At 39.1% G+C, this 27,776-nt stretch overlaps 1 protein-coding gene and 1 long non-coding RNA gene across 4 annotated transcripts in view; one reads left to right on the top strand and one right to left on the bottom strand.

Moving 5' to 3' along the window:
• The window catches only part of Grm7 (glutamate metabotropic receptor 7), an 890,093-nt gene extending 888,029 nt beyond the window's left edge, over positions 1-2,064 (bottom strand). For 2 of the 3 annotated variants that reach the window (XM_087659435.1, XM_087659436.1), the window contains exon 1: positions 1,149-1,667. In XM_087659435.1, the coding sequence (XP_087515561.1) occupies positions 1,149-1,667 (519 nt within the window). 3 annotated transcript variants of the gene reach the window in all.
• Positions 1,269-17,648, top strand: LOC147995016 (uncharacterized). Its single transcript, XR_015686114.1, has 3 exons — positions 1,269-1,751; positions 5,501-5,634; positions 12,485-17,648. It is a non-coding gene; the product is annotated as an uncharacterized LOC147995016 (long non-coding RNA).
• The last annotated feature ends 10,128 nt before the right edge of the window (positions 17,649-27,776 follow it).

Below are 27,776 nucleotides of genomic sequence, written 5' to 3'. Positions count from 1 at the left end.
GAAACGAAAGAAAAAGAAGCATAAGGACACCTTATCACAGAGTCCACTGAACTCAATTTCTAATCCTCAAAACTATCCATTTCGACCCAGTGCAGCAAGGAAGCATGGAAACAGAGGCTGCAGGGACCAAAGGCAGAGCACTGCGGTTGGACCTACTGCTCATCAGCCCTAGGTCCGCCTTCCTCCTGTTTTTGAACCCAGGGCATGAGACCTGCATAACCCTCTTTAGCACACCCACTGTTCCTGGGCAAAGCAGGTTCAGTTTCCCAGCTCGGAGGCTGGGATTCTGGGTGTGGGGCTGCATGAGTGAGGGAGGGGGACTAGTGCGCAGGGAGCAGTCTGTGAAAGCGATTTTATTTCGCAGTTAGCATGAGCTCATCCCCAGCTGAGGTCTGAAGTGGCAGCGGAAAGCTAGCTGATCGCCCAGCTCCTGCCACTGGCCGGACTGCAAATGCAATTTAGGCGGTGCACAAAATTGCCAGGAGGAAACCAACTCAGGGGGATCACGTCAGCAGGCGGGGTCTCCCCAGTGGGGCGGGTACCCCATGCCTCTGATGGAGACCCGCTACAGGTCGGAAATTCAACCCCAAAGACACGGGCAATTATCATCCACATGCGGGTAAACGGGTAAACCCCAACCCTCATTCGAAGAAGGGGCTTCTTGAGGTCTTCGAGAATATTTCCATGAAGTCGAGGTTTCCTAAATGGCTTAGGCATGGGAAGCTGGGGAGTTGAGCAATGCCATTTTCAAAGCATCTTCTAATTTTTCATATTCCTGGTGCCTAACCTGCTCCCCTAGGAGCCCAGGCACTTTTTCAAGCCTGTTTCCGAACCATATTTCACTCTAATGCAAACCATTTAAATCATCGCCTTGTTTTTCCGAAGATTGCTTCTTGTAAATGGGACCACAAATCCGGGGAGTCATGCCGTATGGAGTGGAGCGTGGACAGGGGAAAACATAAAAGAGGAGTAAACTAAGCAAGGAAGATACCTCCTTGGGTGGGGTGGGAGGGATTCAGCAGGATATCCAGGGTAGAAATGTCGGAGTGCTGGCCTGACCCCTGCAACCCAAGAAGTCCAAAACAGCTTTTAAGGTTAGAGCGCAGGGAGCCACAGAATGCTCCTCCCCAAAGGGAGCGCCCCCCTACCTGAAAAAGCCTCAAGATGTTGGCTACCATGATGGAGACGGAGCTCCCCGAAGCCCCAATCACTCCAACTACTTTCTCTGGCTTGACGAAAACCGGGGGCTCTCCGTTGGTGCAACGCACGTCGGAGGTGTCCTTCTGGATAAGCGCCTGGACGAAAGTGAGCGACTGTTCGAGCGCATAAGTGTCCCTGGAACAAGTGTCCAGGATCCGCGCGCCTAACGTTACATTGGGCAGCAGGTTGGGATCGCTGTTGATCTGGTCCAGGGCATAAAGCATAGCTTCCAGCCTGTGGATCCCATTCTCCCTCTTGATGTCGCCGCAGGGCACTCCGCTGGGACCCTTGGCGTGCACTGGGAACAACCCCCCAAGGGTGACGTCCCCCTCGATCCGGATCGAGTGCGGGGCGTACATCTCCTGGCCGCGCGCCGCCGCCGCCAGCACGCACAGGAGCACCTCCAGCACGCAGCAGGGGAACTTCATCAAAGTCAGGACGCGGAGCAGCTTCCCCAGCTGGACCATGCCGCTCCGGATGCTGCTGCGGTAGCGGCGGCGGCGGCGCTGGAGGGTATGCTGGTGGGCTCTCCCAGGTCCGGGCTTCTGGAGGTGAGCTCCTTTGGGGGAAGCCCAGGGACTTCTGTAGGCACAGAGGGTGGAGGAGACCGAGGAGGTGCAGCAGGAGAGGGTGGGGGTGTCCCAGGGCGTCAGCCAGTCTTTGGCACCTGGCACTGTGGCTCCGCTGGCCGGCGCACCAGCTTGCGCTCCCCGTTCCCTGGCTTGCCTCTTGCGCTCTCCAACAGCCAAGCACTGGGGAGAGGGCAGGGATTGCTATTGCTTTAAATGGTCGTTGGGCTCCCTCTCCTCCTCCTCCTCCTCCCACTCCCTCTCTCCCTCCCTTGCTTGCTATCCATCTCTCCCCACCCTTCCCAGCAGCCCGCCCTCCCCACCGGTTTGCATCATCACGCAGGGAGGGGCTGCGTGCTGAGGTAAGGGGGGCGGGTGGAGGAATGGGTGGGTGGCCCGGGAGCCCGGAGGTTGCCTCTTCAGGGGAGTTTCGTAGTCCCCAGGGAATCTATGGATTTCAGGGCTAAGCTCTCTTCCCCAACTCTGGGACTGAAACCTCAGGTCCACCAACACCCACGCCCATGTTCTAGCAACTGCAGACATCCACTTGGGATGAGCCGGGATGTTAGTGCTGACTGATCGGGAACCCCTGAGTCTGATCCTTGACTGTGGGTGCTAGCAGAAAGATAGGGAGTCCAGAAGTGGAGCAGCCGTGAAAGGGGGCGGGAGGAGAGGGGATTTCAGTTTCTAAAGCTAGCCCTCTTGTGCTAGCTATGCTCAGAAAAATACAGGACATTCTGGAACCCCCGACTCTTGACTAAAGTCCTTAACCAGCGGTTTCTCTTGTATTAGGCACCCTCTGTCTTGGAGGGAAGCTGAAGCCAAGAGGAAATATAAGGTGGCACCCCACTGTCCATCTTCCTAAGGACCAAGTCTAGTCAAACTAACCACATTCTTCAGCAGGTCTTCAGAAGAAACCTCAGATTTAGTCAGTGCCTTTTCTTTCTTTTGCAGCAAGAGAAGAAACTAAGAACTCCAGCACTTTCCTCCATAGCTTTGACAGGTGTATGGCTCCCTCCTACCTATTTTCAGAGATACTCCTGAGTTGGTGACAGTTTTTCTTTGCAGTCAAGAAACAGCAGGAACGGGGTGAGGGCATTAGGAAGAAAAAGTAGCTGGAGAGGTTTCTTCAAAGATGAGGATTGTATTTTTTTTTTTCTTTTACTGCCATGGGATTTGGTGAACAAAGGCAGAATGCTCAGGAAGTTCCACTGCAGAAGGGAAAGTGTCCCCGCTGAAACTTAGCTCATTAATGCAACAAGTATCCTTAGCCTTGATACAGGGAAGTTTAAATTTTCTCTGGGACCTTCACTCAACTTTTTGTGATGTTTTTCTGTTCCAATGTATAAAAAGCTATATTGTACTGATGTGAGAGTGGTGGAGAGAAAGTCAAAAACAAGAATATGCTTCCTGGTGTTGATGGGAAAACTATTACTGGATATAATATATAGTTCTGTCATATTACCTCCACCACCAACTACCTGTGTGTCCTTGGCATTTTGGTGCCCTGCCTGAGTTTTAGTTTTCCATCTGGAAAACGATGAGACTGAGTTGCATGTCTTCCAAGTTGTCTTTTAACTATAATCCTTTGTTAAAATAGGCCATGTCCCTTTGGCTATGGTGCTCTTTTTAGATCAATATTTTCTGTTGCTTTGTGCATAGGGAACCAGGAAAGGAATTCTTCAGAACCCATCAGCACACTATCCTGGCACTGGGGACTTTATGTGTTAGGTCAGGCGCCTCTGCTGAGCATCTGCTCTTCTTCCACAAACCAATAGTCTTTCTTTTGGGCCATATTCCTCTTTATTTCAATGCTTGTGGTTTGAGAACTGAGCCCTCTTCCTATAATGTAGGTGCACCCATTAGTTCCTTCTTTCTTTAGTGCCATGGTCAAAAGAGAATAAATTTTCACCAGAGTCCTGGAGAACCTATCCTTGTCCTTGGTGGGGAAGCCAGGAGAGAGACCTGAGACTGGGGCTGGGGGAAGGGCAATCACTGAAGCTGGTCACATATCTATAGAGTCTAAAGCAGGAAAAAAAAGCCCTCTGCTCAACCCCTTCATATCTTTCCTTTGGCAAGATATTTTACTGTCGTCTTCTACAAAACTGTATTGTGATTCGTATGCAAATTATATACAGTATGCATATCAGTCACCCATAGTCTTGATACCTTACACCAATGTACCTGCAGCATAATTTGTACCATGGTGGCGCCTGCAGTTTGCTGCCAGTCTGAAAAATTGAGGATGTGTCCTGTATTTGAATCCAAGACTGAGGTAGAGAGCAATGAAGACGGGGATGAAGAAGGGGTGTGGTAGAGTAGAGAGAGGGATGATGATGTGGATGGGGGGGGAGGAAGGGAGAAAGGAAAGAGGGATAGACAGAGAAATCGATAGTGAAAAACCCATAAAGAGACAGATAGAAAGGCATCTCATTAAAGTACTTGAGTCCCTCTACCCCCATCCTCAGATACAGGCATATGTGAAGGAATGCTTCTAGGATTTTCCATTTCCGTGGTGTCTTTCTACTGTTTAAAGTCAAGGCAATCTGTTCTAGCTCTCTTATTGTAATTCACTGCATCAGAATGCTCAGTGAAATAGATGGAATAGGGATTCTGACAACACAGAGTTGTCAAAACAAAAAGAAGAACAAAGCAAATGAAACAACTGTAAGGAAATACAGCAGGACATGAGGACAAGGACCCCGGATTTTAAATAAAAGTAGTTTGGGCCATCTTTAGTGGATATGGAATCCTTCTTTTATTTTGAATTTCATGCTATGCTTTACAAAGTTGCTACCAGATAGTACTCAAAGATGAGTTAGAAGTAATCACCAGTTTTCACCTGCTCAAGTATTCATCCATTCTCTTCCATTCACCTCTCCCATCCCATAATAGTTCCATTAATATCTTTAGGCCATCCGAGAAAGGCTGCCTCATTCGGTGGAAGTTATCTTGTGATGACTAGTTTTATGTCAACTTGACCCAAGGTGTAGTCGCTGGAGAGGAGGGAGCCTCATTTGAGAAATTGGCCCTATAAGGTCAGGCAGGAGGCAAGCATTGCTAAAAAGGCATTTTCCTATTTGGTGATTGGTGTGGGAGTGCCAAGCCTATTGTAGGTGGGGCTTTGCCATGGCAGGTGGTCCTCTGGTTTTCTGAGGAGGTAGGCTGAGCAAACCATGAGAAGCATGGGAGTAATTAGCCTCTGCATTAGCTCTAGCCTCTAACTTCCTGCACTGTTTGAGTTCCTGTCCTGACTTTCTTCAGTGATGGACTATGATGTAGAAGCATAAGCCAAATAAACATTTTCCCCAACTTACTTTCAGTCATGGTGTTTCATCACAGCAATAGTAACCCTAGCTAAGATAGCTAAGAGCCCTGTTCTCTCTGTGCATTCTCCCTAAACATCTGGCGGTCAGTAATTTATCCCTTGTAGTAAGACTATTTGTGTGCATGTCCGATTTCTCTGACAAGTTGTAAGATCCTTAAGGGTAAGAGTTGGAGTGTTATTTTTCTCTTCACCTAGGACAATGTTTCCAACAGTTTCGGTGTCTAAGTTTCTCTCCTATATTGAAATCAGAACAGATTCTCTCGCTCTGAGCTGTCTTTACCTGACAGAACGTAAAACGGATGGGGAATAAATATGAGCACATAGATTGCTCAGCTCTTACTCATTATGCACAGTTTGTGGAATATGATGGATAATAAATGTTCTTTACAATACTCTTGTTTAGAAAAAATGAAGTCTGAAACAGCCTTACCTTAAGCACTTGATCCACATCATGAAAGGACAGATTGAATCTTCTGGAGTTAAGACCTCACTTTTGGACCAATTACTTAGCCTACTGCCATAGGCTGCCTGAAGGAGGTAAGAGACTGTGAGCTCCTTTTTTTGTGTCTGGACATTAGCGTCCCTGAACTACATAGAAAGCAACATGTATTACCAGAAAAACTACACGTGATACTGAGTTTCCGGAATGACCAGGCATTTAGAACCGACAGCATCACATTTATTTTTTCTATATGAAGCCACAGTGGAGAACCCAGCCCTTTATCATAGGCACTCTACTTTTCACTGGAATCATAAACTAAAACCTCCCTTGTAAGAATTGTTCAGGTAGAACTGGAATAACCATTAATCGAAGGACAGGTTTAACTGAAGGAGATTCAAGTTTTGGCCACAGAGGAGATACATTATAAAACATGTCTGCAGGCCTGGTTCTGTTTAATCATCCATCTTTACAGGTTTCCTCATGAAAATATTATCTAATGGAACAAAAGAGTTCCTTCCTATTTTTGTTCAACTTTTTTAAAACGTTTAGATCTATTTCTTCAGACTTTTAAATTTTTAGTTAATGTATTTGGGTGTGCACCATGTGTGTGGAGTACCAAGAGGTCAGAGAATATCCTGGATATTCTGGATGCATCAGATATCCTGGAACTGGATTCATGAGTGGCTGCGAGCCACCACATTGGTGTTGGGGAAAAAGAACCCTCCAGTTTTCTGCAAGAGGAGAAAGTGCTCTTACCAACTGAGCCATTTTCCCGCTTCAATTTCATCTATTTTTTTTTCCTGTGACTCCACTCTCTATCATACAGTGTGGAAAATCTCCTTCTATTTTTAATTTTTCCTTTTTGCTTATGTGTGGTGTGCATGCAGGCCAGAAGAGGGCATTGTTATCTTCTGTAGCTGCCAGTGCAGGCAACTGGGAGTCACCCAACATGGGTTCTAGGACACATACCTCCTCAGGGTCAGTAATAGCTCTTAGTTATTGAGCCAAAACCCCAATATCTCTTTTGTACATATTTAAATCTAAATTGTAATATACCAGGCTACTGTTAATTACTGCTTATTTTTAAAATATGTGTGCATATTTATGTACAGGTATGGCCTAGAAGAAGTTGTCAGGTCTCCTGGAACTGAATTTCCAGATAATCTTAAGGTACTTAATTTGACTGCTCGAATCTGAACTCAGGTCATCTTCAAGAGCAGCAAGTCCTCTTGGCTGTTAAGGCATCTCTCCAGCCCTAAGTTACCATTACTTAAACTAAAACATTCTAAATACTATTGCTTTCTCCACACCTGTATCCAGCCACATGCTTTGCATTCTTTTTTGAAGATAGCATCTCAAGTATCCATTTTTCCAAAACTATCATGGAACTTGGTATCCTTTTCCCTCCTAAGCACTGGGCTCGGCATGCTTGGGATTGAACTTAAGACTTCTTCCACAGGAGGCTACCTACTGAACTATCTCCAGCCCACTGTTTTTAAAATGAACACTCACACTTACCTTGCATTATTAAACAGGGTCACCTTTCCCTGGAGGAAAAGACAATATTACATTTTGTGTTCTATTTTTCTGAGATTTTTTTTTTTTGGTAAGTATGTCTATGTCACTTAACTATCATCTATCCCTAATATTTCTTTATCTTATTGTTAAAATTGGAATTGCACACACACACACACACACACACACACACACACACACACACGCACGTGTGTGTATATATATGTATATATGTCTATATTTCTATATGTATATATGTATACATATATATGTGTGTATACATATATGTGTACACATGTAGCCTCTGCAGGCTAGGTCAAAAGTGACTGACTTCTCCTGATAGTTCCACCTTACATTTAAATGGTGTTTTTTGCTTTAGGAATTCAGAAAAGTGATACACAGGGAAAGGTTTAAAAGTATTTCTTGGGTTTGCCCTTTGATGTGATTATTCGCAGATTTGCTACCCAGCACCACCATAGCCTCTTTACTAGTTGTTCAAAGATACAGGGCAAAAGAAACCCAGTGTTCCATATTTTTCTGTGTTATTACATAAACTATAAAATCTCATCGTTTATACGTATTTGAGATTTCTCTTACTTGTAACAAAACGCACGATATAACTGAAAGTACTCTGTTATTAAGACAGATGTAGCTCAATGCTTAAATGCACGATTCTGCTCCTGTAGAAGATCCAAGTTCAGTTTCCAGCACTCACTTCCAGTGTCTCATAACCGACTGTAACTTTTGTGGATTCTGGACACCAGCCCTCACTGCAGTTTGTACCTGCACACAGATGTATATACACACACATAATTAAAAACAATGAAAGCACTAGTTTTAAAAGGCTTGTCATGAGTCCTGGAGGAATGGCTCAGCAGCTAAAAATCCTCACTCTTCTGAGGGCATCTGTGTTAGGTTTCTATTGCAGTAACCTCTCCAACATGAATAAGTTTGTGCAAAGAAAATACAGCTCGATTAATATGAATACAAGCTCATGTCTAGATTGGGAAGATCTACCACTACACTACTCTATTGCCAGCTGTGAAATCCCTTATAACTTGCTGTTTCTCCATGTGCTTCAGCTCCATCTTCCTTCCTCCCCTCTCCTCTACCCTCTTGTACTCCACTTTGCCTTCCCTTGCCAAATCATCATCTCTTGCCTTTATGGGGAGAAGGTTCTGATGAAGTCACCTGAGTCCTGAGTACCTGACTAGGCAGCCCTCCTTGGGGCAGCTGAATTAGCATCAAAATGCAGACGACTCCAGGGCCAACCATAACATTTCCCCCTTTTGTCCAGTTAAAAGGCTTTTTTTCCCTCAAATATATATTGAGCAAAACTATTACCATTCTCCAATTTATAAAATATAAGATACACTCAACACTTGTTCCATCAATTCTGTCCATTATCTAAAGGCATCTTGCCATCTATCTAAAGGACTATAATTCTACACCTGACTTATATCTTGGTTTTAGATCATATGTCATCTGAAAAACACCCTTTCAAATTTATTATCTTTTTTAATGCTAAACAGCTTGGGTTGGGTATGAGACTACCAGTCTTCAGCCATGTCAGAAATCCAAGAATGATTAATATTACCTGAAATGTGAGAAGCACAAAACATAGCTTCCAAACTTAGCCAATTTTTAGAGAAGACTGCTCACCTGGACAGTTCCCTATTCCTCAAAATGTCGGAGTATCAGTCTTCAGCCTTCTTGCCTAGGATCATCTACAGGTCTTTGTAATGCAGAATTTTGAAGGACTGATCACGTTGTCTTGGCAGAGCTTATCAGTCAACTGTTCTGCATAATTTTCTTGACATTATTTATCTGTAGATGAATTGAGGCAATTCTTGCCTAGTGGATGTCTCACCACAGTTGGAACAACTCCATTGATGCTCAATTTCTTCTCAGAATTCAAGAATGAGCATTGTCAGGGGCAGACAGGTCTTTAGTCAAATGATCTTTAATAAAGAAATGTCCATAAATGTTATATTCTGTGGACTTCTGATGCCTTTGAAGATTTTCTGTCTACACGAGGCATTTCTGAACTGTTAAACGTTGACTACTCTTGGAGTTTTGAAGTATTTCAAAAACACCCTTAATTGACTCAGAACAATGACTTTGCTATCTGGCCTTTAACTCGTATTGGTTAATCAACTAAAAACAAGGTATAATAGCAGTTATAGGAGTGGGTCTAAGACTTGTATTCTTAAATGTATTGTGTAGGCACAATGCTTATATTAAATTAACATTATTAATCTCATTTTTAAACCAAGAAGAGATTATACTAATGAAAACTTTACATTTGTATCAAATGAATTCTATACCAGTATAAAGATTGCAACTTCAACTTTATACCAATTACAAATATTTCTACCAATGTAAAATATAGCTATGCAATATATTGTTTTTTGTAAATTTGCTAACCTATCCCTATTTGTCTATTTCTCTAACTTCTATGATATTACTATATCCCCCTTTTCTCTCCCCTACCCATTTCCCTAAGAAGAAAGAATAGAGAAGAGGAAAGGAAAGGTAGCAGTCCCTGAGTTTAAACTCTCTAGTTCCTTCCCTGTCCAAAGCTACATTTGTAAAGTATCCCTTAAATGACAAGAGTCTATAATTCTTAAAATAGCCAGAACCATCCAATTCAACATAAGGAACTGGGACAATGATCTTCTTTTGTCTGCTTCCAGCTGAACTGGGTGAAGAATTCCCTTCTGGGGGCCCAAAGGGAATTAAGAAAATTGGCTTTGTCAAAGGAGGACTAGGTGGCATCATTTGCCTTCCAGTGACTATGTGCTGGGAAAGTTCATCGCTTAGCTGACATCTTGACTAGGACAGTCTGAAAGGCTGGATAGGAGAGTCGGCTATTCTGGAAAAGTTCTGGAAGCAAGTCTTTAAAAGAAGCAGCTTCAATGTAGTTGAGGAAGGGAAAGAAAGGAAGTTGGTGGAATGGAAGGGTTAAGGATAGGGAACAGAATGAAAAAAATTAGATGATATGACTCTTAAATTCTTGAGGTCTGCTGGTTTAGTCGTAATGGAACCATTTGAGCATTCTCCCTGAAGCCTTCATATTCTTTAAATCAAGTGATGGAACTCTGAATGAGCATTGAAGGCATACCTCGAAAGTCTTTCCCCTATCAGTTTTCTTTTGGTGATACATCCACTTGGGACCTAAGTCCTTGAAAAAGTTGCTTGAACTTTTCTGGGCTAATTTTTGTGTACCACATTCTGTTGTGATTTAATGATGTGCCTCAGTCAACCATTGTTAAAGCATCAAAAGTTCAAAGCTCAAAATTTGCTTCTATGAAGCTCAGATCTACTTTACATGACATGTACAAAGGAATATTTTCTTTCCCTTTTATGAATTGATTCAGTTAACATTAATTGAGTTTTAATAAAATCCCTGTTTTATGAGTCTCTTGACAGATTATCTAACCCAAGTGGTCATCCCTAAACTTAGGCAACATAAAATGGGCATGTTGGTTACACACACACACACACACATACACACACACACACACACACACACACAGACAGAGAGAGAGAGAGAGAGACAGACAGAGAGAGAGAGACAGAGAGAGACAGACAGACAGAGAGAGAGAGACAGACAGACAGAGAGAGAGAGAGACAGACAGAGAGAGAGAGAGACCTTAACACACATATGGATATGTGTAACAATAATAATTAGAGAAGAAGTCATGAATTTAGGGAGAGTCAGGGAACAAGAAAAATGTTTGAAGGACATAAAGAAGATAAAAATGATAATATATGGTAGTCATACTTGAGGTTCTCAAGACAGTAAAAACTTTGGTTTCCAAATAGTAGACTTTTCTTCATGGTTCCCAAAGTTATCCTTCTGAATTAACTTTGTGTCCTTTAATATAGCTAATCATGGTATTATATGTCTACTTTTGCATATTCCAAACATAGGTAATTTGTCTGTGTCATTTTTTGTAGTAGATCAAAGGAGAATGACTACAACATTGGTTAATATTCATGATTTATTGAAAAGTCAAGTGGTAATTTTAAGTTCATCGTGTATGATTTTAAGAAGCTTGTGTCTCTCCTCTTTGTCTCTAATCTTCAATTTCCTATCCACATTGAAATTGGATAGGTGAATTTGATATCAATTTTGTTATATATTCTACAATTCCAATCTAAAGTCACTCAGATCACACCCTATAATTTCTCCCCACAAAAGGTATATGTCAACCAAGAAAATTGAATTCCAATTTTCCCCTTTTTTATTTTCAAAGAGTTTTATATAATTTTTGGGATTTTACACACTAGTACTTCATTTATAGTGCCTTCCCTTATGTCTCTGCAGATCCATTCATCCCATACTTTCCATTCTCAAATTTAGGACTTTGTCTTTGATATTCTTACATGCATTCCTCCCTCCTCCAATGCCTTCCACGTCCTCCTCCTAAATTCATCACCTCTAATTTCTTATTGTTATATGTATATATGTAAGTTTGTATGCACTTGTGTTCAGGGCTGACTATTTGGGGTTCGATAATCTGTTCAGAAGCTCATTTTTGTAGGAAACTGATTCTCCCTCACTCAGTGGCCATATCCCACCTGTCACTCTTCATCTATAGATGAGGACATGTGGAATTATCATCTATCTAGTCTAACTTCTGGGAGCGAGAACAGCAAGAATATTTTGTGGACCTTAATTTACTCAATCATGATTGACTTAGTACATCTGCTCTAGCCATGATAACCTAATTGGCCATGGATTTATTCCTTTACTTGCTGCCAAGCAGGATATCAGAATAAAAGAAGCTTCAGAGATATTGGATAGGAGTTTCTCTAGAATGTGATGTTCAAAGAAGAGGAATAAATGAGGTGAGTCCAGTGAATGTCGTTGCCTTTTGCCTGGTGCAACATTTTAGACTCATGCTGTGTATGGTAGATGAACTGATCCGACAGGACAGCGATCAGCCTTCCAGGACACCACAAGTCCACAGACACATAGCCATTCTCTTGCTGTCTCTTGTTCCCATTCACTTTCTTGTTCTCATCCTCTCTCTCTCTTACTCCGTCTCATTGTCTCTCTAGCTTTCTCCAGCTCTTTCTGTCTCTCTCCCTCCACCAAAATTTGCATGGAACTTCTCTAACTTTCTGCTAGGCGTTGTATGTTAAAACAGATTGAGGAGCTGAAAACCCAGGGTAGTGGAAGACGAACTTTAGGGAATGGCTGCAGAGCACACAGAGTTCTTGGAGACATTCAAAATCTGACTCTCCAGAAAGAATAGATATTGAAGAATTCTCAAAATATTATTCAATGGTAATACTAAACATTTTAAAAGTCTTCAAAACCATTAGGAAAGCATTAAGTTGATCTAGTTTCACTATTGCCAAGAAAGAAAAAAAACAACCAAGGTATTTCTCTTATTTCTCTTTCTTCTTATGGCTCAGGATGCCCTTCAAATCTCTCCAAGCTGAAGATGAGCATCTTGACTTCCATTTCCCAGGTACTAACATTACAATCATCTAACGTGCCTGGTTTCATACAGTGCTGGAAATAAATCCCAGGGCTTCTGAATCTGGGCAAGCACTCCACCAACTGACACCACTAACCCCAAGTCCAATGGCCTCTAATAGATAAAAGTAAGATGCAATTGTTCTACTGTGATAGGTTTGTGTGATTCTGGATTTGATACACATTGGGGGGTCACTTATAAAATAGGCAAAAATATCTAATCAATAAAATGCATTTTGGAATGATCAATTTAAAATCATCACACAAGTGAAATACAAATGCAAGTTAGACAGAGTACTTGCATTTTTTCTCTGATCTTTGAAATTATATTGGGATAAATTTTAGCAGATGCAACCAAAGAACATGATGATTAATTGACCCAAAGATACATAATTCAGTGAGTTTACTGAAATCACATAAGTCTCTCAAAAGAAAAGACCTTTTGATTTCAAAAGAAGGCAAGGGTTTCAGGCAGGAGAGGGATTTTACCCAAACAAGACACTTTCCAATTGAAAAAGCTAAACATATACAAGGATTTGAGAGTGGGCACAGGCCTTATATGTCCCTTTGAAGGTGGACAGAGAGAAGGCAGGAACATCAGTCCCATCTTTACAAGGAGCCAAGTTCTACTATCAATCTAGAGAAAATTGAAAGAGGAAGTCTTCCTGCAAGGCCTCTGCATGATACGTTGCTATCTGATACCTGCAACCTTGTGATACTAAGAAGGGAATATACAAAGATCATTACAGTATATTTGATGTACAGAACAATGAGATTAAACATTGTAGGTTTAAGCCAATAAATATTTAGTTCTTAAAACATAGCAATACAGAACTACTACAGAACGTATCTTAAGACATTGAGCATTTTATGGGCCAGCGAGGCCCGTAACTACTCTTCCTCCAACACCTGGGTTTTACCACAATGACCCACCTAGTAGAAGGACAAAGTTGACTTCTCCAAGTTTCCCTCTGTTCTCCACACACATGACTCTATCATAAATGATGTAGTAAACAATTTCTTCAAATATTGAACAATTTGAAAAAGATACAAGTACAGTGAGATATTTGAAAATACTTTCCAAAAAAGAATGTCTATACATGAAAAGTACAACAGGAAATGCAGTATTTATAAATCAAAGTCTCCATGTAGCATCAGCTGTACTTTGTGAAAGAAATGATCCTGAAGTGGATGATGAAACACTAATTGAAATAGAAGATTCCTTCCTCCAATAGTATTTTCTAAAATATATCTTAATATATTTTAAATCATTCTATTAGCTATTTTATTCATTTACATTTCAAATGTTATCTCCCTTCCCTGTTTCCCTTCCACCAACCCCCATCCCCATCCCTCCCCTGCCTTTATGAGGGTTCTCCCCCATGCATCTACCCGCTCCTGCCTCAGTGCCATAGCATTCCCCTACTCTGGGTTATTGAGCCTCTACAGGACCAAGGGGCTCCCCTCCCAGTGATGCCCTCTCAAGCAATCCTCTGCTGCATATGCAGCTGGAGCCATGGGTCCCCCCATGTAGCTCTTCATTCTTCCCTTATCTATTCAATACAGTACTTGAAGTTCTAGCCAGACAATTAGGCAACAAAATGAAATGAAAGGGTTTTGGCAAGGAGGAAGTCAAGATATCACTATTTGTGGATGATATGATAGTATACATAAGTGACCCAAGAAATCCACAAGAGAACTTCCACAGCTGCTAAACAACATCAGCAAAGTAGCTGGATACAAAATTAACTCAAACACATCAGTAGCTTTCCTCTACTCAAAGGGTAAATGGGCTGAAAAAGAATTAGGGAAACAATACCCTTTACAATAATCACAAATAATATGAAATACCTTGTTGTGATGCCAATCAAGCAAGTAAAAGATCTGTATGACAAGAACTTCAAGTCTCTTAAGAAATTGAAGAAGATCTCAGAAGATGGAAAGGTCTCCCATGCTCATGGACTGACCAGATTAACATAGTAAAAATGTTGGCCATCTTACCAAAAGCAATCTATGGATTCAATGCAATCTTAATACATTTTAAATTATGAAACATTCTGACAGTCATACAATTCAAGCAAAATAAAAGAATAATGTTACCTAGAAAATTAACCCATTTGTAAAAACAAAACAACACAATTATCTCCAAGTCCAAGAGCCACATAAAAGAAATAAAATAAAAATTTTTTACATATTTTAAATTCGTGAAATGTATCTAACAGACCACAATGAGATACTGACAGCCAAATCCTTATAAGAACAAAACATTCTATGCAGTCATCTAAGCTGTACATTAAACATAGAAAAAATAAAAATTAATGAAGCTCACAGAAAGTAAAATAATGGAATAGAGAGCATAATGAAGCAGAATATGAGAGAAAAATATACAAAATTGGAAATGCCAAAATCTGGTCTGTAAAATTGACTGTTACTACATAGATGAAGAACAACCAGAGACAGTAGGAGAGAGAATGTGCAGACATTGCCAGCATAGAAAGAGAGTTCATGGCTTGACATTAGATATACTAAGGAACAATGTGAATGATTCCATGTCCCAAGATGAGTAACATGAACATTTGTGAATTCATTGAAGGTTCCATGCTCTCAAAACTGACTCAAAAAGAAAAGAAAATTTATGTCTCTCACGTTTATTTTATGACCATAAGTTTTCAGAAAGTGTTGCCTCTGGCAGGTGATGGGAGTAGAAATTAACTGGAAAAGGGCACAAGAGATCTTATTAAAGTTACAGAAACATTCTAAAACTGATTTATGGTAATGGCTTCACAACTTGGTAAAGTTAGTAGAAATTATTAAATTGTTCACTTGCAATAGATGGTTTTCATAACCAAAATGTATCTCAATAAAGCTGTTTAAAATAAGATATATGAAATAATATATTTTGAAAATACTTCCCTGAGGAAGAATTACAGGTCCAGATGAATATAATAAAATATTTAAGGGGGAAGCATCAATTTTTCTCAAGCCTTTACAAAACATGAAATAGACAACAGCAGCAATGTAAAGAAATCAATAATATATGTAATCTGATGATTCTGTATATAATAAGGTTATAATTTATACATATTTATACATTGAGATTTATGTACATATAACATATATACATAATTTTGAAAAGATGCAAAATATCATTATTATTATTTACTCTGATTACATTAAGTCAAACTAAAATGAAACACCACTGCTGTCAGTAGAATAATTAAAATTGAAACTGTTTGGTCTTTGCTAGGGTCTTCAAGAATTGGTGACTTTATACATTTCTCAACCAAATATGGCATGGTATCATCACTGTACACATCTGTATCCATTTCTTTTAAAATTATGCATTCACAGACCATGCAATTCAACATATATATATATATCCGTTAAAGAAATAAAATTTGATATTCACAGATATTCATATGTACACATTACACTGTTTTACTATATTGACAAAATACAATGAAATCAAATATCTGTCAACAGCATAGACAGGCTGAGCTAGACCTACAATTATTTAATCAAATACAGATATACACAACTTGTCAATGTGCAGATAGTAAACTACAGACTACTCAGCCATAATAAATGCATATATAGCATACTCATTCCTCCCAAGGCTCAGGAATCATCATAGAAGGAGGCTTGGAAAGGATGTGAGAACCAGACATGGCTTGACTACAAAGGCCGATGACTACAAAGTACCAGTATTTTCCAGATATCACAAGGCAGAAGCTGCACATATAAGTTCACAGAATTTGACCCTGCACACCCAACACCTCTCCAAACTCAAGCCAGACCAAATTCCAACATGGAGCAGAGAGGTAAAATAAAGTCCCACTCTTAATTGAGGAATCATTGGCAATTGGCATTGCTGGAACAGTGACAATCTCTTTTCTTTAAGAGTGTAGCTCTTGCTAAGTCAGCCATTTCCAATGGAAAATGTCACATACCCAAGACTTTATGGGCGAAACAAATTGGATTGGACAGAAACACACACTTGCAAAAGTAGGGAAGGAAATGTGGATCCGGGTGGAATTGGGAAAGGTATGAATACGAATGAAAACAAAAATGAGACTCTACTATTAACCTTCTATGGGGAATCACTTCTTTTTTTAAAAAAAGATTTATTATTTTTATTTATGTGTATATGCATGTTCATGTGCATTTACGTATAAATGCACATATGTGCCCTTGTGCACACACTGAGTGTTCCTGGTATTAAAGTTATAAGCATTTGTAAGCCACCTTGTGGGTTCTGAGAACTGTTTCTACAAGAGTGTCCAGTGTTCTAATGCTCCGCATCTCTATCCCTGAGGAATGTGTTTGGGTTCATTCCAAACTGAGGGAACAACAATAAAACAAAGCAACACAAAAGAAAAAACCAAAATCAAAAGGAACAATTCCACTCCCACCCAGCTTGATGAGCCAATGTTTACCTGGGTTATCTGTAGAAGCATCAGTAGCTGAGAGGTGGCTGTACCCTACAAAAGCCTTTACTGAGGTGAGTGACTACTCACAAAAGCTGTGTCATTGTCCCTCCTTGAACAACTGTCAGTCAGTTACAACACAGAGAAGCACAGTCTCCTCAATAATTGTTCACAAACCTGAGGAGGAGGCCCCCATGATTCTTATAAGCTTTGTGAGCTCCAGAGCCTTATGAGTTTCATGTACTTGGAAAGCTTTCCTCTTCTGGGAGGGAATATTTGAATGAAGAGATATCAGCTCCTCAAGATACTGTCACAACAGAGACAAATCTCCAAAATATGACTAAAAATGAAACGCAAGACAGAGACATAGGCATGTACCATAAATATTGTTTATTTGACATCCCAGTATATTAGTGTAAGGCAAAGTTGCTCAAATTACAGCTGGGTATAGAAAATGGTCTGAGAAAACATTGGTTCATAATTCATTTTCACGGTGATGTAAATGTTATACATCTTGACTGTTGTAATTATTGCTATGTAAATTATAACATATATTTTATCCTTTTATAAACTCCCCAACCTATGTACTCAACCTAAATGCATTTTAATACATTTAAATTATACCTCAAAAGCTAAAAACCTAATAAAAAGACTTAAATATTCATGAAATCTTAATAAATGAGTCAACTCTTCTTTAAGATAAATTTTAGTTTGACTGATGTGTGTTTCTGAGAGTATGTATCTGCAGGTGCATGTAGGTGACAGAGTTAGGAAGTGACTCTCTGGAAGACAGAGTTGCACATGGAGGTGGTTGATGGGAAATGAATCAGCTCTGCTAAAAGAAGAGTGTGTATCAGCCAATCACTTCATTCTCTCTAATTAAAAAGAAAATACATCCGGTCATCTATAAATTTAAGAATATATTTCCCTTTGAGTCTTGTCATCTCTTTCTGAGTACTGATTGAGTGATTATGATTATTATGATACTTATAATCAATGATAAGGTCTAAAGTTTTATCATGCCTTAAGAACTTTTGTATTAGATTTATTTTGCTTCTTGTAAAATAAAGTTTTCCCATAAATTAAATTGTGACTGATGTTGTAACTGAAACTTTAAGAAAGAATTGATTAAAAACTGATTTACAGAGCCCTTTCAATACAGAGAATGTCTCAGGAGGTTTATATTGTAACATCATGTTCTAAACTTCAGAGATTCTGAACAAAATGAGAAAATCTGGCAAGGCTGTGGCCAGGGATCATTCAGTAAAGTACTTCTTGTTCAGGTACAGGAACCTGTTTAGGTTCCCAAAATGCTTGTCAAAATCCAAGTATGGTGTGGGCACCTGTAATTCCAGTACTTATTTTGTGAGTTCTAAAAAAATATTTGGTGCTGGCTTGCCAATTTACTTGAATTAGTAAGCACCAGGTTCCAAGAAAGACTCTGGTTGCCACATAGAATCTGCATAGATATGCATATATACACGTGGACATGTGTACAGACATACACACACTGACATACACGTGAAAATGGCCATTACAAAAATTTATATATTAAATGCCACTTGATTTTATTGCTTCAGTCTGTCAAGATGGCTCAACAGGTAAAGGCACTTACTGCCATTCCTGACTACTTGAGTTTAATTGCTAGAACCCACATATTGGAAAGCAAGGACTGACTTCTGAAATTTGCACCTTGACCTAAACAAGTTCTCCAATGCTATTCAGTGTTACTTCTATCAAAACTGGTATTTTATTACTATGGCTATCCTTTCAAAGACTCATAACCCCATTTTAATTAAGAGAAATGAAATTAAATGATATTCTACAAAATATCAGCTTACCCACATCTCAATATTGTCAATTTCTCTAAAATCAAGAAATTCTAAAAAAAAAAAATTAGTCCAAGTATACCTAGAAAACCAGGATAACTAAATATAGTATAGCTTTCTAGATGGACTCCTTTATTAGAAGGACATTAGTTTAAAATTATAAAGAAAATAATATCTATATTTTATGAAAGTATATTGGTCTTATTTTCTTGACAAACTAATAAATGGTGGCAGTGATGGGGAAAACTGAAATGAGTAATATCAGAACTCGGCAGTGTTCTATGTCTTTTTGTCCACTGCAAGCTCTTTCTGCCAAGCTCTTTCTTCCAAATTAAAAATGTAATTATTGTATTACTTTGAGTGAAAAATAAATATACTGCTGAAGGAGTGGTGATGCTGAAAGCGTTGCCTCTGCTTGATAAGTTGTTCATTCTGTCCAAAATTATTCAGTATAGAACTAGAAATTTTATTCAGGTCAACTGGACGATAGAAATGAATGACACACAAATAAGAGAAGCTGATGGTATGATTCTGTCCATACAAAAACATAAAATCACCTAAATACTGGTCAGAACTAGTAAGTTCACTGAAGTAGACTACAAAATCAATACACACAAAAAATTCTATCTATATATTAATAAATTTGCTAAGAAAGAAATGATGAGAGCAATGGCATTCACAATGGCAAAACAATATGTAAATTTAAATGTATGGATGAACTGAACTGCAGAAATATAAACACACAAGTATGAATTACAAAACTCTTATTAGAGATTTTGAAAGAGGACTCTACGATAGGGAGAGTTATCCCATGTTCATTGATCTGAAAAAATAATAGTTAAAATATTTATGCTATGTGAAACAGTCTATACATCACGATTGCCATCAAGATACCAATGATTGTTTTCAAAGAAATAGAAAATACAATCCTATTAATTTACCTGGAAACAGAAAAAGCAAAGCTCGAGACATCATGATGCCTAATGAGAAAGTGTGGATGCTTTTCAGTCCTTCTGAAAAGGGGGAACAAAATCATTCACAGGAGGAGATATGGAGACAAAGTTCAGATTAGAGACTGAAAGAAAGGACCTTCAGAGCCTGCCCCACCTGGGGATCGAGCCCATTTACAGCCACCAAACCTAGACAATATTGCTGAAGCCGATAAGTGCATGATGACAGGAGCCTGATATAGCTGTCTCCTGAAAGGCTCTGCCAGAACATGAAAAATAGAGAGGCAAACGCTTGAAGCCAACCATTGAACTGAGAACAGGGTCCCCATTGGAGGAGATAGAGAATGGATTGAAGGAGCTGAAGGGGTTTGCAACCCCATAAGAGCAATTCCAACCAACCAGAGCTCTCAGGGACTAAACCATCATCCAATGAGTGAGTACACATGGACAGACCCATGGCTCCAGCTGCATATGTAGCACAGGATGGCCTTGTTGGGCAACCAAGGGAGGAGAAGCCCTTTGTCCTGCCAAGGCTGGACCCCCTAGTATAGGGGATTGTCAGAGCGGGAGGTGGGAAAGGGTGGTTGGTTGGGTGGGGGAAAGGGGATAACATTTGAAATGTAAATAAAAAATCCAATAAAATGAGATATTACAGTAGTATACAAATAAAACAGTTATGGTATTTAGAATAAAAAGCAGATACACTGTTGAATTAAACAATAGAATATCTGAAGTCAACTCAGGCTTCTACAACTAACTGATGCTCAGCAAAGGGGCAAAGAATACACACTGAAGAAAAGCTAACTGCTGCCAGGAATGGTGCAAGGGGCACTGGACAGTCACACAAAGAAGAGCAAAAGTACAGCTGGATCTTACTCTTGACATCAACTTGAAATGGGTCAGTCATTTTAAGATCTGATGCTCTGAGACTCACTAGAACAGGAGAAAACTGTCAACATATTGGTATATGATTTTTTCTGGAAGGGCCACACAAAATCTAAGCTACACATTTAACAAATGTGACTATGTACAACTCAGGAACTCTGGCATATCAAGAATTTTACCCAAGAGGGGATTGGTTTCCAAACTATATAAAGAACCCAAAATACATCCATGCAAAAGAGAATAATGTTTCTAAAAGCAGGTCCATAGATCTGAGTAAGATAACTCAAAAGAACTGGTCCAAGTGACAGGTAAATGCATGAATCATTCTTTTCAACACCGTTGCTCACCAAGGACATGAAAATGAAACCTAAAACAATGGATCTCTCACACTTGTTAGAGAGGTTATTATCCAAAGAGAAGAATCAATTCCAAGCCAAAACCAAACAGACAAAAACAGAACACAAACCACCAGTGAAGCACATAGAAACAAATAAATAATAACACCAAAATCTCCTTACACAGCAGTGGCTGGGAATGTAGGTCTGGCTACTGTGGATCACTGTGCAAAGATTCTCCTGAAAAAACAAAAATAGAATTACCACATGATGCAGCTGTCTGATTCTTGGCTGTATTCCCAAAGGAAATGGAGAGCATGAACAAAGCAAAGCTGTGTCATTATTGTCCTACTCACAGTAGCTAAGAACCAGACTAGGTGCCTATCAGCACAGCAGTGAATGAAGAAACGTGGTAAATGACCACAAGCAAGTGTTATCTAGGTATAAGAAGTATGAGTAATACCGGATGCAGAAAAATGAATAACATAAATTACATCAAGAGAAATATGCCCGGTAAAACAGGACAAAGTGTACTCACTATCCTATGTAAAAGGAGAGTAGTAAACATAAAGCCTTTACCCATTACAGGAAATAAGGGTGTGAGGAGGATGGCTAATTATGATGAATATACAGGATAGGTATGTGTAAATTTTCATACTTGTTGCTGTACAGATAACTCAATAGTTAAGAGTACGGCTGTTACACAATACCTGTGTTCGGTTTTTCATACCCACGTGACAGTTCGTAGTTACTGGTTACTCCAGTTCTGGGATAAATAATTCCCTCTTCTGATCTTCATTGAGTCTGCACACATGGTGCATACAAATACAATCAGACACACACAAATACTCATAAAATAAATACATGCTTCCAATATCACACAGAATCTCATTAAAGTATGTGATTTAAGAATGGCTCATCAATTAAATCAATCAAAATACAAGCATATATATATATATATATGAAGAAGGCTATAGGCTATATTAGGGCAACCATATAACTCATTATCTTAATCAATCAAAGGTTGAAGCAGTGAAAGCAGCAAAGTTAGTCTCAGTAGTGAGTTCCAGGATAGACAGATAGGGATATATTATAATATCAGTGAAAATAAGAGGCTTGAATTGTGATATATGAACAATAAGAATTCAATATGTTAAACTTTAATTTATGGTTTTATTCTTCCAGTATTTCAGCATAATCTATATCTAGCTGCATAATTTATTTATTATCAAAATAATATCTACAGTCTGGGAAGGACACTTGTATTAACCCTACAATATTTAGAGGGAGTAATAAATAATGTAATAAACGTCTGCTCAATGAGTCTCCTCCATGCAATGAATACTCTACAAAATGTGGCTAAATTTTACACAAATATAGTCCTTAATAAATTTCACAAAAACATGGTTTCTATTGTTGCTTCGACAAAAATACCTGACAGAAAAATCTTGTGAGAGGACAAAATTATTAGGACTAGCAGTTTCATAGGACTTTGGTGATTTGTGGCAGAACAGGTTGACATCAGAAGATCTCTTGTCTGTGGTGGTGGAATCAAGAACTCATTTTGTCAATGTGTTCACTTAGAGGGACTAGAATGCTATTGCTGGCAGGAAATAGGGGATAGCTAATAGCCTTCAAATGCCTGCCCCCAGTGACCTGCTACATCTTATAAAGTCTGTACATAGGATACATCATAAGGGCCACTTAGGATGACTCTCTAGGTATATGTGTTTACTCACAGACCCAATGACCTGAGTTTCACACCAGGAAAGCATGTGGTAGGAGAATAGTTTTGACTCCTGAAACTTGTCCTGACTTCCAAATGTGTGCTGTGTGCATCCCTCCCCAACAAAATAATTATGTAGAATTTGGGTGTATACAACATGAGATGCTCCATCAACAGAAAGGGGAAATAAGTACTCCCAGAGATAGACTGAAGGATGCTGACTAACTGAAGTAGAAACTTAAGGACTTTTTAAGGAAAGTCAGTTGGATGGTGTTTTGCTAGGGCAAAGAAATGAAGGAAGGTTCAGCTGAAGCAGATACAGGAGGGAGAATGCTCTGCAATAGCAAGCAAGCCAAAGGACAAGTGATATTGACCAAAGATTCTTTGCTAGTGAGATGCATGTATTCGTCCATACAACTTTCATTGCTTAGTTGAACTACTTTTTCCTGGACTCTGTAGAGAAAAGTGCACCAAATCCTTCTGGTATTAGGATTGCAGCTTCTCTGGGCTTGGGCAGATTGGCAGAATGATGTCAGCTGAGACATATGCCAAGGCTAGACTTGTTGAGCAGAGGTGACATTTAGAGAGATAGACATAGAATTTGAGGGACAATGACAGAAGGTGAGCTAGGTTTGCATATAGTGTGAGATATGCAATTCTTGTGGGTCTTGTGTCTTCTTCAGTCATCTTCCATTCCCTGAGAGAAGCACAGCTGAGACTTCTCCTGATGTTCCTTCTGGTCCCTCCTGCTGATGCATGCCTAGGCTGAAGCCTGGTTGTCTCTGCTAGATAGTGCCACAGCTGCTGATTCCTGTCTTCTATCCCAACTCTGCTGACCTGGATTGCTAGTGTATTCCTGAAGTGTTGGCCAGTGGACTGAGCTGCTGTGCTACCCTGTGAATTGAACTGCCGATTTCCAGAAAACACAGATTGGGTTGCTCCAAAGAGACTTTTGGTGTGCTTCCAGTCAGGAGACGTGCATGGCTGCACTCTGAGAGGACCAATAAGCAGCTTAAAAAGTCACATACAGATACTTTCACCAAACCAATGGTCAGAGGCCAGAGACCCATGAATTCAGGAAAAGCTGGAAGAAGCAGAGAAGCATGGTGATCCCATATGAAGACCAGCAGTCTCAACTAACCTGACTCCCAAGATTTCCCAGACACTGACTACCAACCCAACAGCCTGATATGAGGGCCCCAACACATATACATAAGAGGACTGCCTGGTCTGGCCCCATAGAGAAGATGCAACTAACCTTAGAAAGACTTGAGGCCCCAGGGAGTAGGGAGGTCTGGTGAGTTGGGAGTTGGAGCTGTGGACATCTTCTTGGAGACAGGGATGGGGGAAGGTGCTATGGAATGAGGAACTGTCAGGGTGGAATAGCAGTGAGGTAATGACTGGACTATAAATTTAAGATTAAAGAATAATAAAAAGAAAAAAGGAAAAAATAAAAATAAAAGAAGTAGACATGAATGGAGAGTATTCATTTTTCTGGGGTAATAGAAGGAAGTTTGGGGGCTGAATATGATGAAGATATTATATATGCATGTATAAAATATTATACTTGAGGCTGGAGAAATGCTCAGTGTTCAGAACATTCAGTGTTCTTGCCAAAACTGAAGTGCTATTCCCACCATTCGTATTGACTCAAAACTGCCTGTAAATCCTGTTACAGAAGATTTGATTCTCTTTTCTGATCTTTTTGCACATACACATTAATATACTTAAAATACACTAAAAATCAAAACTTTGCAACCAACCTCACAATTTGTATACAAAGCACATAAAATATGAGCTTGTGGGAGAGATTTCAGACCCTTATTCACAAGGACACAGAATTCCTTGTATATGCTAATGTGTCCTCTTGAATTTGATCATAACTCAATAGTAGCCATAAAAATATTTGCTGTTTAATATTTAGTATTAATTCTCAATTGATACAACCTGATCGTTTCTATTTCTATTCTAGGTAGTACAGAAAGAGGAATATTAATGACAATGATAACAAAAACAGAAATATAATAGATGATATTGACTACACAGATTGTTTTCCTTTGAGGAGCTCAGCTTCACCCAATATGATGTGTTTAGTAAGTACATGTCACTCAGCAGCCCCCAGTAGATCCTCCCCAAATACAGGGATGAAATAAGGCTTCTTAGATCCAAATATTTCCTCAAAAATGGACTCATATCAAGTTAACAGAATAATTTAGGGAAGAGAGGTAACTCTTATAACTGTATTCAGGGTTTTGGGTGATTTTTTGTTTATACTTTTAATAAAATGCAAAGAATACATACTTCTATGTGTCCAGGGAATATATTTAAGTGTGTCTTCTTATAGATATATTGAAAATTACTAGTTATTGTGGTTTTGTCATATTTGCTTATTTTTACATAAATATGCCTTTATAGCTACTTTTATTTCTGCTATTAATTGTCTCCTTAGAATCCATTTAAGTTTTCACCTGGTAGATTGATTAGAAGATAAATCTTCTAGTTGAAGTTTTTGAAACCACAAAAGAGTCTTTAGATGATGAGATTCAGTAGCCAGTAAGGAGAAAACTTAATAGATTGTGTGATGCAACATGATCAGCTAGATGATCCATTAGATGATCAGTTAGACAATCATTTTATAATCTGTTAGATGATTCATTAGATGCTCAGTTACATGATTTCTATATATGTTTCTTAGGTTTCTACCTAGAGTGAAGAATCCTATCCTTGCCAGAACAGGGAGAGACAGCCTATGAGATGAGAACAGTGCAAAACCAAATGACCTCAAAGGTAGAAAGTAGGTCTAGCTGAGTCTGGCTATAACATTCATAAAAGGTGTTTTATTTTTAATATTTTATGTATTTTTCTTTCTGTCTCTGTCTGCCTGTCTATCTGTCTCTGTCTCTGTGTCTCTCTCTCTGTGTGAGCATGTGTGCGTGCGTGTGCATGTACATGCGTGTGTGTGTGTGTGTGTGTGTGTGTGTGTGTGTGTGTGGGTGGGTGTGGGTGTGTGTGTGTGAACATGTATATATGTCTTACTGGATGTGTGAATGTCACACAAAGAATTCTGGAAACTGGGAACTCCTTCAACCCTGTGAGTTGTGGGTATTAATCCCAGGTCATCAAGTTAGGCAGTATATGCCTTTATCCAGTGAACCATTCTACCAGTCTGCTGTTTTTAATTACTTAAATAACCAACTTAGCTTGAATGTCTTTTTTTAACAGTAGAAGAAACCTAAGTAAAAGGATAAATACCCTTTGATCTCCTAAGCAAAAGTTTTTCACTTTGGTTCTCTAAGTCATCACACATGATTCACAGGCATAGGTAGATGACATCAACCATGTTTCAACACCAAATATGACAATCTTCATTCTGTGTTTTTCTCATTTACTAGTTCTCATACTATATGAAAAATCTTTACTAATTTCTCTCCTCTCTTTACCAGATGGGAGGTATTTAAGCTAGGAAATTTCTCTTTTTATCAATTTGGATTTTCTCATTCTGGATTGATGATTTTTACACATTTAATGAAAAATACTCACAATCACATAGTTTTCATGGATATATTGAAGCATGCAGGTCATCATTCATCATTACGATCTGCAAATTTGAGGTTGAGTTGAAGTTCAAAGCCTTTGATTTGCTTTTGGATATTTTCCTTCTTTGTTAATAATTTCTCACTATTTCTAAGGTGAATTTTCTCTGGTCCTTCTCTTGTTCCAGAGAAAAAGGTATACATAATTACATATAAATTCTCTGTTCATGTGTATATAATTTCTCCATTGAAATTTCAAGGACTTTCTATTTCTTACTTTAACAGTAGCTTTTGAAATGACTATATATATCATACCTTTCTGACACCTTCCATAGATGACAAATATCTATAATTTGTATATCTCCTTCACCTATATATTGTAGAATTCTTAGGTGAACCAAATGAAGCAAAAATATGATTTTTTGCTGACTTGTATTGCTGAATAATCCATGAAAACAAAAGGCTTCCAGGAAATTTAGTTTATGGAGCTTAGATAAACCATGGCAGAAATCTGCAGAGATGGATACTCACTGCAGTTAAGAATACTCACTGCTCTTGGAGAATACCAGAGTTCATTTCCTGAAATCTATGTCAGATGGCTTACAATTGCCTATAATTCCATTTGAAAAAGGCCTAATGTTTTCTTCTCACATCTATACGGAAGCATATTACTACTATTACTGCTACTAAGTAGTAGTAATAGTAGTAGTAGTAGTAGTAGTAGTAGTAGTAGTAGTAGTAGTAGTAGTTTTTATTGTTGTTATCATCATTATCGTCGTCGTAGTAGTAGTATAAAGTTATGAGGGACCACAGACATAACTAAATTGGCTAGGTGTTTGTCCAACATGCATCAATTCATGGCTTTGGTACCTACCAACAAGTAAAACTAGAGTGGTAATGACTGACTATAATTCCAGAACCTGGGAAGTGAAGGGAGAAGAATCAGAAGTTCAACGACACCATCCCCTAAAGAGAAGCTAGCCTATGCAACATCAGAACATGTCACAAAAAGAAAAAAAAGCGATAAGAATATGTCTTTCACATTCTTTGGCTTTTCTTTATCTTCCATGGCTCATCTCTCAGCACTGCTAAACAAGGAATATACAAACTCTAAGCACTGCTTTGAAGCATCTTTAAAGGGAAAATATCCAAACACAATAGAATTCTGTTTGCTAATGTCTACACAGCATTATTTTCAAAAGGAAGTATAAAAATAATTGAATTGAGCAAATCAAGTCATGTTTTAGAATATCACCAGCCACAAGCTTTGATGTACTAGCTAGAATCATGTGGGAATGGAGGAGCTATGCTTTTTTGTAAGCAGCAGGTGCTTATTCAACACAAACATCATCCAACAAACACCTTCTGAAGTATGAAACACTCATTACAGATCTTGTAGGATTTGTGTATTAAAGTGACAGGTTTCAGACAAGAGCTACATAGCATGCTGTAACTGACTTTGCCAAACATCCTGTTGTCCATGGCATTCCTACCTTCTTCTGCAGAAAACAGGTTGAGATAAAAGTATAAGAGCCAAGGCTCA

Source organism: Rattus norvegicus, chromosome 4 (genome assembly GCF_021556685.1).
Source record: "Rattus norvegicus strain SHRSP/BbbUtx chromosome 4, alternate assembly SHRSP_T2T, whole genome shotgun sequence".
NCBI classification, from domain to species: domain Eukaryota; kingdom Metazoa; phylum Chordata; class Mammalia; order Rodentia; family Muridae; genus Rattus; species Rattus norvegicus.
The sequence above is the reverse complement of the archived record's forward strand: the minus strand, read 5'-3'. Positions and strand labels throughout refer to the sequence as shown.